This window comes from Neophocaena asiaeorientalis, unplaced genomic scaffold (assembly GCF_003031525.2).
Source record: "Neophocaena asiaeorientalis asiaeorientalis breed wild unplaced genomic scaffold, Neophocaena_asiaeorientalis_V1.1 scaffold230, whole genome shotgun sequence".
Classification (NCBI taxonomy): domain Eukaryota; kingdom Metazoa; phylum Chordata; class Mammalia; order Artiodactyla; family Phocoenidae; genus Neophocaena; species Neophocaena asiaeorientalis.
In genome coordinates this window covers 3,878,868-3,890,876 of record NW_020175186.1, presented here as the reverse complement: position 1 = coordinate 3,890,876, position 12,009 = coordinate 3,878,868, and the positions used below count along the sequence as shown (strand labels likewise).

General features: G+C 37.1%; 1 protein-coding gene across 1 annotated transcript in view; it reads right to left on the bottom strand.

The window, feature by feature from the left end:
• ANO5 (anoctamin 5) overlaps nucleotides 1–12,009 on the bottom strand; it is a 96,360-nt gene that overhangs the window by 45,700 nt on the left and 38,651 nt on the right. Inside the window, exon 8 of the mRNA XM_024764704.1 lies at nucleotides 1,794–1,907. Within this exon, the coding sequence (XP_024620472.1) occupies nucleotides 1,794–1,907 (114 nt within the window). The remainder of the gene's footprint in view (nucleotides 1–1,793; nucleotides 1,908–12,009) is intronic.

The following is a 12,009-nucleotide window of genomic DNA, read 5'->3' as shown; positions in this document are numbered from 1 at the left end:
CTGGTGAGAGTAAGAAAAGAATCAATGCCCTAAAAATAAACAAACAAACAAAATAATCCTCAAAATCTTCAAAAGAAGAATGAGCCCTTTTGTGAAGAATGATTAACAAAGAATGTGTTGCAAAGTGTTTATTAACCTGCTATAGATCTCTCTACTTGATCAAACGCTGTGGCATTATTTAGAATCCATAATCCCCTAGAAGTTCTTTTGCCCCAGGGAAAAGTGTGTGTATGTGTGTATGCGGGGTGGGGTAGTTTCTCTAACACAAGTTAAATTCACCTGAATTGATACTAGTGTTGAGAACTGCCACTCATTTTGAAAAATTCCGCTAACATACCAAAGATAATCAACTAACCAATGTTGAACAGACCTAGAGTCAACAGTTAACATACTGTTGAATAAATATTGACAGAGGAAAGCTGGAAAAGAGAGAGATTGGCTTTGGGCTGTTGGAAACCATGACAGCAACATCATTTTCAAAAACATGGGCAGGACTTCCCTGGTGGCACAGTGGTTAAGAATCCACCTGCCAATGCAGGGGACACAGGTTCGATCCGTGGTCTGGGAAAATCCCACATGCAGAGGAGCAACTAAGCCTGTGTGCCAGAACTACTGAGCCTGCACTCTAGAGCCGGGAGCCACAACTACTGAGCCTGTGTACTGCAACTACTGAAGCCTGCACGCCTAGAAACCCGTGCTCCACAAGAAGAAGCCACCGCAATGAGAAACCTACACACTGCAATGAAGAGTAGCCCCTGCTTGCTATAACTAGAGGAAGCCCACGCGCATCAGTGAAGACCCAATGCAGCCAATAAGTAAATAATAAAATAAAAATTAAAAAAAGGGCAATGATTTAGATGCTACTTGTTTAAATAGAAATACCTAGTTCTTTTATATTCCAAAGGAATGTGTTTCTCGAAAAGAGGTCATCATCAAAAAGTCTTTACGAGTATAGCAGAGTTAAACAGGAAAAAAGGAAACCAAGGTTCCAGGAGATGATCCAAACTAGTTTATATGTGTTCAACAGGTGATGAAATTTAAACACTGAATATCCAAAAGGAAAGGTTTCTCTCAGAAACCCCCAGAAACTAGGCTATCTCAGTTGACAAGCCAAGTTTTAGGTTTGGTTGAATGGGTGCACCTTATAAAATGTCACTTCTTTGTTGAACTCAATATTTTTGTACATGATCTGCCAGCCTCAATCCTACTCCAGAATCTCGGTTGTTTGTCTGAATCTTTCTTATGGACTGAAGTCTTTAGCTTTTTTTGCAGTTGTACTTATGCTTTATTTCCCAGAAATTCCTAGTCTGTGAGCTTGGATTCATAGTTGTGTTCCAGTAATACCTAACAGAATACTTTACATATAATTAAAACCAATTATACATTTGACGAATGAATACATGAATGCATGCAATTTAAGTCCTTTACAACTTAACTTTATAAATAAGAAAAGATTTGATGGATAGAAATTTCCAAAAGTTATGTCCTAAAATGTTCTTTTAATATAACTGCTATTTTCAATATGTGTTCTAAAGAAAATTCATGTGCAAATGTAATAATTTTTAAATGAATTTCCACCGAAATCTCAATGTAGAGAGGTAATAACTATGTGTTTCAGCATAGTTCTTAGCTTGGACCTAGGGAGTCTGTGGGGATTTTCCCAACATGAGCGAGATTAAGCAACCCGTCATAAAACAGGAAGCAAATGGAAGATTCCTTCTCCCAACAAGGCAGCCTCTGAATGTGGGAAAGGGAAAATGGGCTCAGTATTTCAAGACCAAGCACATACTTACATCATGGAGTGGAAAGGCAGATGAATAAGTGTGAGAATTTAGCAGTCTTTCAATCCCAAACCTTTTCTTCCCATCCTCTATGCCAAAAGGACACCGTGAGAGAATATAATAAACCTATAAGGTAAGCATAAAGAAACACACATTTCAGAACTTTATGCTTTCTATAGTTTTTTCAAGTCACAATTTAACAGAGTCTACTTTGCCTCAGTACAGGCTCTGATTATGGAAGGAACCTTCCCCTTTCTGTTTGGGGGAAGATGTAGAGGTTGGGGTTGTATGGAGTCACAGGTATTTCACCTCCTGGGTATGAGAGCTCCTTATTCCCTTGGGGAGAGGGGGAATGGGTCATATAAGTTATTTTTCTTCTCCTGTCCCAAGCTCCCCTGCGAGTCCTTTGTACCAGAATTCATACTATAATCAGGGTTTCAAGTTAGAGTCCAATACCACTGCTACTAATAGTTCAGGTAGGATAATATGGAGTAGAATTGACACTTGGCCAAGCTGTCTTGAATACTTTTCATTAATTACTCTGATGTTTTGAATAGGGCCTTTTCTTGATATCAGAATTTATTAACTCAAGATTTTCACACCTCTGCAACTACTTTGCAATCATTTACATATTTTTATCAGTTTTTTCCTCCAAATAATTTGGGCTTTGTGTCCTCTGCTTTTGTATATTTCTCAATTCAATCTCATCTGTTTTTTGTCTTGCAGGAACTTACCAGTATTTCTGCTTTTCTGACTGCTGACTTTGGCCATTTTAGCACTGTTCTATTTTTTTTCTATTTTTTTTAATCTCAAAAAAAAAGTTTATTTCTACGGCAGGAGAGAATAGAGGTTAAAAGAATCTTCCCAAGCTGACCATAACTTTTTTTTTTTTTTTACATTTTTGGTTCCATAAACTTTATTTTTCCTTTTTTAAAAATATCTTTATTGGAGTATAATTGCCCCACAATGTTGTTAGATTCTGCGTATAACAAAGTGAGTCAGCCATACATACACATATATCCCCATATCCCTTCCCTCTTGCATCTCCCTCCCACCCTCCCCATCCCACCCCTCTGGGTGGTCACAAAGTACTGAGCTGATCTCCCTGTGTCATAGGCTGCTTCCCACTAGCTATCTAGTCTACATTTGTATATATGTAAATGCCACTCTCTCACTTCTTCTCAGCTTACCCTTCCCCCACCCCGTGTCCTCAAGTCCACTCTCTATGTCCATGTCTTTATTCCTGTCCTGCCCCTAGACTCCTCAGAAAAATTTTTTTTCTTTTAGATTCCATATATATGTGTTAGCATATGGTATTTGTTTTTCTTTCTGAATTATTCACTCTGTAGGACAGACTCTAGGTCCATCCACCTCACTATAAATAACTCAATTTCGTTTCTCTTTATGACTTAGTAATATTCCATTGTATATATGTGCCACATTTCTTTATCCATTCATCTGTCAATGGACACTTAGGTTGCTTCCATGTCCTGGCTATTGTAAATAGAGCTGCAGTGAACATTGTGGTACATGAATCTTTTTGAATTATGGTTTGCTCAGGGTATATGCCCAGTAGTGGGATTGCTGGGTCATATGGTAGTTGTATTTTTAGTTTTTTAAGGAACCTCCATACTGTTCTCCACAGTGGCTGTATCAATTTACATTCTCACCAACAGTGCAAGAGGGTTCCCTTTTCTCCACAGCCTCTCCAGCATTTGTTGCTTGTAGATTTTTTGATGATGGCCATTCTGACCTGTGTGAGGTGATACCTCATTGTGGTTTTAATTTGTACTCCTCTAATGATTAGTGAGGTTCAGCATCCTTTCATGTGTTTGTTGGCAATCTGTATATTTTCTTTGGAGAAATGTCTATTTAGGTCTTCTGCCCATTTTTGGATTGCATTGTTTGTTTTATTGATATTGAGCAGCATGAGCTGTTTGTATATTTTGGAGATTAATCCTTTGTCAGTTGCTTCATTAGCAATTTTTTCTCCCATTCTGAGGGTTGTATTTTTGTCTTGTTTATGGTTTGCTTTGCTGTGCAAAAGATTTTAAGTTTCATTAGGTCCCATTCGTTTACTTTTGTTTTTATTTCCATTTCTCTAGAAGGTGTGTCCAAAAGGATATTGCTGTGATTTATGTCATAGAGTGTTCTACCTATGTTTTCCTCTAAGAGTTTTAGTGTCTCGCCTTAAATTTAGGTCTTTAATACATTTTGAGTTTATTTTTTTGTATGGTGTTAAGGAGTGTTCTAATTTCATTCTCTTACATGTAGCTGTCCAGTTTTCCCAGCAACATTTATTGAAGAGGCTGTCTTTTCTCCATTGTATATTCTTGCCTCCTTTATCAAAGATAAGGGGACCATATGTGTGTGAGTTCATCTCCAGGCTTTCTATCCTGTTCCATTGATCTATATTTCTGTTTTTGTGCCAGTACCATACTGTCTTGACTACTGTAGCTTTGTAGTATAGTCTGAAGTCCAGGAGCCTGATTCATCCAGCTCCGTTTTTCGTTCTCAACATTGCTTTAGCTATTCGGGGTCTTTTGTGTTTCCATACAAATTGTGAAATTTTTTGTTATAGTTCTGTGAAAAATGAAATTGGTAGCTTGATAGGGATTGCACTGAATCTGCAGATTGGTTTGGGTTTTTTTCACAATGTTGATTCTTCCAATCCAAGAACATGGTATATCTCTCCACCTGTTTGTATCATCTTTCTTTCATCAGTGTCATAGTTTTCTGCATACAGGTCTTTTGTCTCCTTAGGTACGTTTATTCCTAGGTATTTTATTCTTTTTGTTGCAATGGTAAATGGCAGCATTTCCTTAATTTCTCTTTCAGATTTTTCATCATTAGTGTATAGGAATGCAAGAGATTTCTGTGCATTAATTTTGTATCCTGCTACTTTACAAAATTCATTGATTAGATCTAGTGGTTTTCTGGTAGCATCTTTAGGATTCAGTATATATACTATCATGTCATCTGAAAACAGTGACATTTTAACTACTTCTTTTCCGATTTGGATTCCTTTTACTTCTTTTTCTTCTCTGACTGCTGTGGCTAAAACTTCCAAAACTATGTGGAATAATAGTGGTGAGAGTGGGCAACCTTGTCTTGTTCCTGATCTTAGTGGAAATGGTTTCAATTTTTCACCATTGAGAACAATGTTGGCTGTGGGTTTGTCATATATGGCCTTTACTATGTTGAGGTAAGTTCTCTCTATGCCTACTTTCTGGAGAGTTTTTATAATAAATGGGTGTTGAATCTTGTTGAAAACTTTTCTGCATCAATTAAGATTATCATATGGCTTTTATCCTTCAGTTGGTTTATATGGTGTATCATTTTGATTGATTTGTGTATATTGAAGAATCCTTGCATTCCTGGGATAAACCCCACCTGATCATGGTGTATGATCCTTTTAACGTGCTGTTGCATTCTGTTTGTTAGTATTTTGTTGAAGATTTTTGCATTTATGTTCATCAGGGATATTGGCCTGTAGTCTTCTTTTTTTGTCACATCTTTGTCTGGTTTTGGTATCAGGGTGATGGTGGCCTCACAGAATGAGTTTGGGAGTGTTCCTCCCTCTGCTGTATTTCGGAAGAGTTTGAGGATAGGTGTAGCTCTTCTCTAAATGTTTGATAGAATTCGCCTGTGAAGCCATCTTGTCCTGGGCTTTTGTTTGTTGGAAGATTATTAATCACAGTTTCAATTTCAGTGCTTGTGATTGGTCTGTTTATATTTTCTATTTCTTCCTGGTTCAGTCACAGAAGGTTGTGCTTTTCTAAGAATTTGTCCATTTCTTCCAGGTTGACCATTTTATTGGCATATAGTTGCTTGTAGTAATCTCTCAGGATCCTTTGTATTTCTTCAGTGTCAGTTGTTACGTCTCCTTTTCCATTTCTAATTCTATTGATTTGAGTCTTCCTTTTTTCTTGATGAGTCTGGCTAATGGTTATCAATTTTGTTTATCTTCTCAAAGAATCAGATTTTAGTTTTATTGATCTTTGCTATTGTTTCCTTCATTTCTTTTTCATTTATTTCTGATACGATCTTTATGATTTCTTTCCATCTGCTAACTTTGGAGGTTTTTTGTTCTTCTTTCTCTAATTGCTTTAGGTGTAAGGTTAGGTTGTTTATTTGAGATGTTTCTTGTCTCTTGAGGTAGCATTGTATTGCTATAAACCTCCCTCTTAGAACTGCTTTTGCTGCATCCCATAGGTTTTGGGTTGTCATGTCATGTTTTCATTGTCATTTGTTTCTAGGTATTTTGATTTCCTCTTTGATTTCTTCAGTGATCTCATGGTTATTTAGTAGCTTTTTTCCTGTAATTGATATCGAGTCTCATAGCATTGTGGTCAGAAAAGATACTTGATACAATTTCAATTTTCTTAAATTTACCAAGGCTTGATTTGTGACCCAAGATATGATCTATCCTGGAGAACGTTCCATGAGCACTTGAGAAGTAAGTGTATTCTGTTGTTTTTGGATGGAATGTCCTATAAATATCATTTAAGTCCGTCTTGTTTAATGTGTCATTTAAATTTTGTGTTTCCTTATTTATTTTCATTTTGGATGATCTGTTCATTGGTGAAAGTGGGGTGTTAAAGTCCCCTACTATGATTGTGTTACTGTCGATTTCCCCTTTTATGACTGTTAGCACTTGCCTTATGTATTGAGGTGCTCCTATTTGGGTGCATAAATATTTACAATTGTTATATCTTCTTCTTGGATTGATCCTTTGATCATTATGTAGTGTCCTTCTTTGTCTCTTGTAATAGTCTTTATTTTAAAGTCATTTATGTCTGATATGAGAATTGCTACTGCAGCTTTCTTATGATTTCCATTTGCATGGAATACCTTTTTCCATCCCCTCACTTTCAGTCTATGTGTCCCTAGGTCTGAAGTGAGTCTCTTGTAGACAGCATATAGATGGGTCTTGTTTTTATATCCATTCAGCCAGTCTATGTCTTTTGGCTGGAGCATTTAATCCATTTACATTTAAGATAATTATCAATATGCATGTTCCTATTACCATTTTCTTAATTGTTTTGGGTTTGTTATTGTAGGTCTTTTCCTTGTCCTGTGTCTCCTGCCTAGAGAATCTCCTTTAGCATTTGTTGTAAAGCTGGTTTGGTGGTGTTGAATTCTCTTAGATTTTGCTTGTCTGTAAAGGTTTTAATTTCTCCTTTGAATCTGAATGAGTTCCTTGCGGGGTAGATGAATCTTGGTTGTAGTTTTTTCCCTTTCATCACTTTAAATATGTCCTGCCACTCCCTTCTGGCTTGCAGAGTTTCTGCTGAAAGATCAGCTGTTAACCTTATGGGGATTCCCTTGTGCGTTATTTGTTGCTTTTCCCTTGCTGCTTTTAATATTTTTCCTTTGTATTTAATTTTTGATAGTTTGATTAATATGTGTCTTGGTGTGTTTCTCCTTGGTTTTATCCTGTATGGGACTCTCTGTGCTTCCTGGACTTGACTGAGTATTTCCTTTCCCATATTAGGGAAGTTTTCAACTATAATCTCTTCAAATATTTTCTCAGTCCCTTTCTTTTTGTCTTCTTCTTCTGGGACCCCTATAATTCGAATGTTGTTGTGTTTAATGTTGTCCCAGAGGTTTCTGAAACTCTCCTCAATTCTTTTCATTCTGTTTGTTTATTCTGCTCTGCAGTAGCTATTTCCACTATTTTATCTTCCAGGTCACTTATCCATTCTTCTGCCTCAGTTATTCTGCTATTGATTTCTTCTAGAGAATTTTTTTTTTTTTTTTGGCTGCATTGGGTCTTTGTTGCTGTGCACACGTTTTCTCTAGTTGCAGTGAGTGGGGACTACTCTTCGTTGCGGTGCATGGGTTTCTCATTACGGTGGCTTCTCTTGTTGTGGAGCATGGGCTCCAGACGCGTGGATCGTCTTTACTATCATTACTCTGAATTCTTCTTCAGGTAGACTGCCTATTTCCTCTTCGTTTGTTTGGTTTGATAGGTTCTTATCTTGCTCCTTCATCTGCTGTGTGCTTCTCTGTCTTCTGATTTTGCTTAACTTACTGTGTTTGGGGTTTCTTTTTTGCAGGCTGCAGGTTTGTAGTTCCCATTATTTTTGGTGTCTGCCCGGAGGGGACTGGTGCATGCGTTCTGGTGGATGAGGCTGGATCTTGTCTTTCTGGTGGGCAGGACTGTGTCCGGTGGTGTTTTGGAGTGTCTGTGAACTTATTATTTTAGGCAGCCTCTCTGCTTATGGGTGGGGTTGTGTTCCTGTCTTGCTCGTTGTTTGGCGTGCAGTGTCCAGCACTGGAGCTTGCTCGTCATTGAGTGGAGTTAGGTCTTAGCGTTGAAACAGAGATCTCTGGGACATGTCTCGCCAATTGATATTATGAGGTCTCTGGTGGTCCAATGTCCTGCACTCGGCTCTCCCACTTCAGAGTCTCAGGCCTGACACCCGGCCAGAGTACCAAGACCCTGTCAGCCACACGGCCAGGTACATGTAGAGTTTCATGCCTTTTGGAAAGTCTGAGGTCTTCTGCCAGTGTTCAGTAGGTGTTCTGTAGGAGCTGTTCCACATGTAGATGTGTTTGATGTATTTGTGGGGAGGAAGGTGATCTCCACATCTTACTCCTCCACCATCTTGAAGGTCCTTCTTCTTAGCACTGTTTTAGGTATACTTCTCTTCACCCCTCCTTTTAAATATTTTATTGTTTAAGGAATTGTTGATTGCAATGTTTGTCACCCTTGACAAACATTAGATAATCATCATTATTTAATCTGGTTATTCATTTTAAGGGCAGTTTAATATTATGTCTTGGTAAATAAATGATACTTCATGCAAAATCGTTTTGATTTTTATAAATAATGTGATAAATATTAACTATTTTACATACTTTGGATTATTTCTCTAGGAAAGATTCACCAAAAAGATTCTCCAAAAATAACTCTGCACTGGGGAGCTAACAAAGTGGAAAATTTTACTCTTCCAAATATTAAGACTTATTATAAAGCTATGGTAATAAATACAGCATGGTGTTGTCAAACAAAAACAAATCCAAACTTAGGAAAGATTTTAACGATTACTGCAAGAGGATGAGGGGGACTGTTGCAATAGAGAGATCTGGGAACATCTGAAAAGCCAAGCATAAAATGACTTCTTTTATAGGGAGAAGTAAGCCAAGTTCAGGAAGTGTCTTTCTTTGTGTTAAGGAAGGGCTAGTCTACATGCCAACATTGGCTACGGTTGAGGGTGCAGCAAAGTTTAGGGTCTTTTGGGGAAGTAAGTTCAACTGAATTTTGGTTAATTTACCTAACAGTCCTTTGTTTCAAGGGATCAATGAGGATACATAGTTCAGCTAACCATTTATGAAACAAAGAATGGGAATGTGTCTAACGTTTATCACTATAAAGTAATAACGAAAGGAAGAAATTGTAAGGGTAAATATAGACCTAAAATACTACTCAGCCACAAAAAAAGAAGTCAATTTTGCCATTCACAACAACATGGATGGACCTGGGGGTTATTATTCTTAGTGAAATAAGTCAGAGAAAGACAAATACTGTAAGTTATCACTTACAGTAGAATGTGATATGTAGAAACTAAAAAATAAAATAAATGAATGAACATAACAAAACAGAAACAGATTCACAAAGATAGAGAACAAACTAGTGGTTACCAGTGCGGAGAGGGATGGAGGGAGGGGTGAGATAGGGATAGGGAATAAGAGGTACAAACTACTATGAATAAAATAAATAGGATACATGGATATATTGTACAGCACAGGGAATATAGCCAGTATTTTATAACTTTAAATGGAGCATAATCTGCAAAATTATTGAATCACTATGTTGTACAAAAAAAAATGCCTAGTACATAGTAAGTGCTATTTAAGTGTTTGCTATTATTAACAGTAAGAGTATTTTAAGTAATCTCAAAATTATTTTGCACATTTGCAGGGTCACTGGATTAAGTATATACTTCCAAATATGATTACTTTAAGATGAATACAAATTTGGATACATGGGTTTGGTATATGTTATAATATATCAATAAGAAAGAAAGAAAGAAAGAAAGAAAGAAAGAGAGAGAAAGAAAGAAAGAAAGAGAGAGAGAGAGAGGGAGGGAGGGAGGGAGGAAGGAAAGAAGGAAGGAAGGGAGAAAGAGAAAGAAGAAAGAGAGTAAAGAAAGATGGAGGGACGGAGGAAGGAAGGAAAGAACTGAAATTTCCCTGGTGCCAAACCTTAGAGCATTTCCTTTAGAGAACTTGTAATTATAAATTCTTTTTCTCTTCTCTTTGAGATGTATGTAAATATTTTTAAAAGCTAAATAAGCCTCTTGCCAGTTTCATAACTCAGGAGTGTTTTTCTTAAGTTTTCCAGGAACCATCTCTTTTAAATGTAAACATCAAGAAAGATAACATCCCTGTTTCCTTGGCTCTATGGGAGTGTGGTCTAGGCACCTGGTTCTAAGCTGTAACTACCTGCTCCACATAGATATATGAGAAGTTTTTATTTTTATTATTATTATTTGGGATAGAGACAACTAATACTGATGAACACTTCAATTAGCAGATGAATTTAGAATAAATTATGTGGCAAACAGTGCTGTCAAGTCAAACAGGGGGGTTATCTATGAATATTCTTTAAGTCATATAGGGAAGGGTGGTTCTTTGCAGTAAGCGGTTTTACAGAACAAGAAGAGTGGGAGATTTTTTTAAATTGTCCCGATTTTCTGGGAACAGAACTCAGTCAAAGTTCAACATTGTCGGTATGGATACAAAAACAGACATAGGTCAAAGGAGCAGAATAAAATCCAGAAGTGGATCTATGAATATCTAGACACATGAGTTATGACAAAGAGGGAACTGTAAAACAATATGAAAAGTTGAATGTTTTCAGTAATTGGTGTAAGTCAAATGACTATACATATGGGGGAGAAAAGGCCTCTATTTTGCACCATGAAGAAAAATTAATTCCAAATGGACAGTAGTTCTCAATGTGAAGAGTAAAATAATACAACTTCTAGAATACAGGAAATAACTTCATGATCTTGGTGGTAGTTAAAGGTTAACAGCTTTATTCATAAAGTAAAGGCTCAAGAACGTAGACTACAGTTGACCCTTGAACAACATTGGGGTAGGGGCACTGACCCTTTGGGCAGCCAGAAATGTGAGTATAATATATAGTTTGCCTTCTGTACACAAGGTCCCTCCATATCTGCGGTTCCACATCTAAGAATTCAACCAACCATGGATCATGTAGTAGTGTAGTATTTACTATTGAAAAAAATCCATGCATAAGTGGACGCTTGCATTTCAAACCCATGTTGTTCAAGAGTCAAGTGTGCATTAAAATTAAAAACATCTGTTTATGAAAAGAAACCATAAAAAGGATGAAAAAGGAAGCACAAAGTAAGAAAATATCAGTAAAATATATAATGAATAAAGGGTTCAAATAAAGAATATATAAACTGTTCCTACAAATCAACAAGGGAAGACCTAACTGAAAAACAAAATCAAGAGACATTAGCAGGGACTTAACAAAAGTGCATATCTAGGGCTTCCCTGGTGGTGCAGTGGTTGAGAGTCTGCCTGCCGATGCAGGGTACACGGGTTCGTGCCCCGGTCCGGGAAGATCCCACATGCCACGGAGCGGCTGGGCCCATGAGCCATGGCCACTGAGCCTGCGCATCCGGAGCCTGTGCTCCACAACGGGAGAGGCCACAACAGTGAGAGGCCCGCGTACCGCAAAAAAAAAAAAAAAGTGCATATCTAAATGCCCAATAAACATAAACAAGGAGATAAATCTCATTTGATATTGTAAATTAAACCATAATGATACATACACAAATAAGTTTCCATAGAAAGTAATGAAAATTAATGAATAAAATTAACCAACCACAGCTAATTTAATCAACCAAATAAATGTTGAGCCAAAGAAGCCAGACTCAAAAGAATACATACTGTATGACTCCATTTTTTATAAATTTTATAAAATTTTATAAATTTTATAAAAAAAAAGATTATGTTAATCTCTGCTGTTAAAAGTGAAACTCTACCTCTGCTGAGAGGGACAGGAATAGTGACTGGAAGGAGGCACTAGGGCTTCTGGAGGGCTAGGAAAGTTTTCTCTTTTGATCTGGGTGGTGGTTACATAGCTGTGTTCATTTTGTGATTGAATTCAAAGAGCAGTGCACACTTGTGTGCCTATCTCTATTTATGTTATGCTACAGTTTAAAAAGAAAGAAAAAGAAAG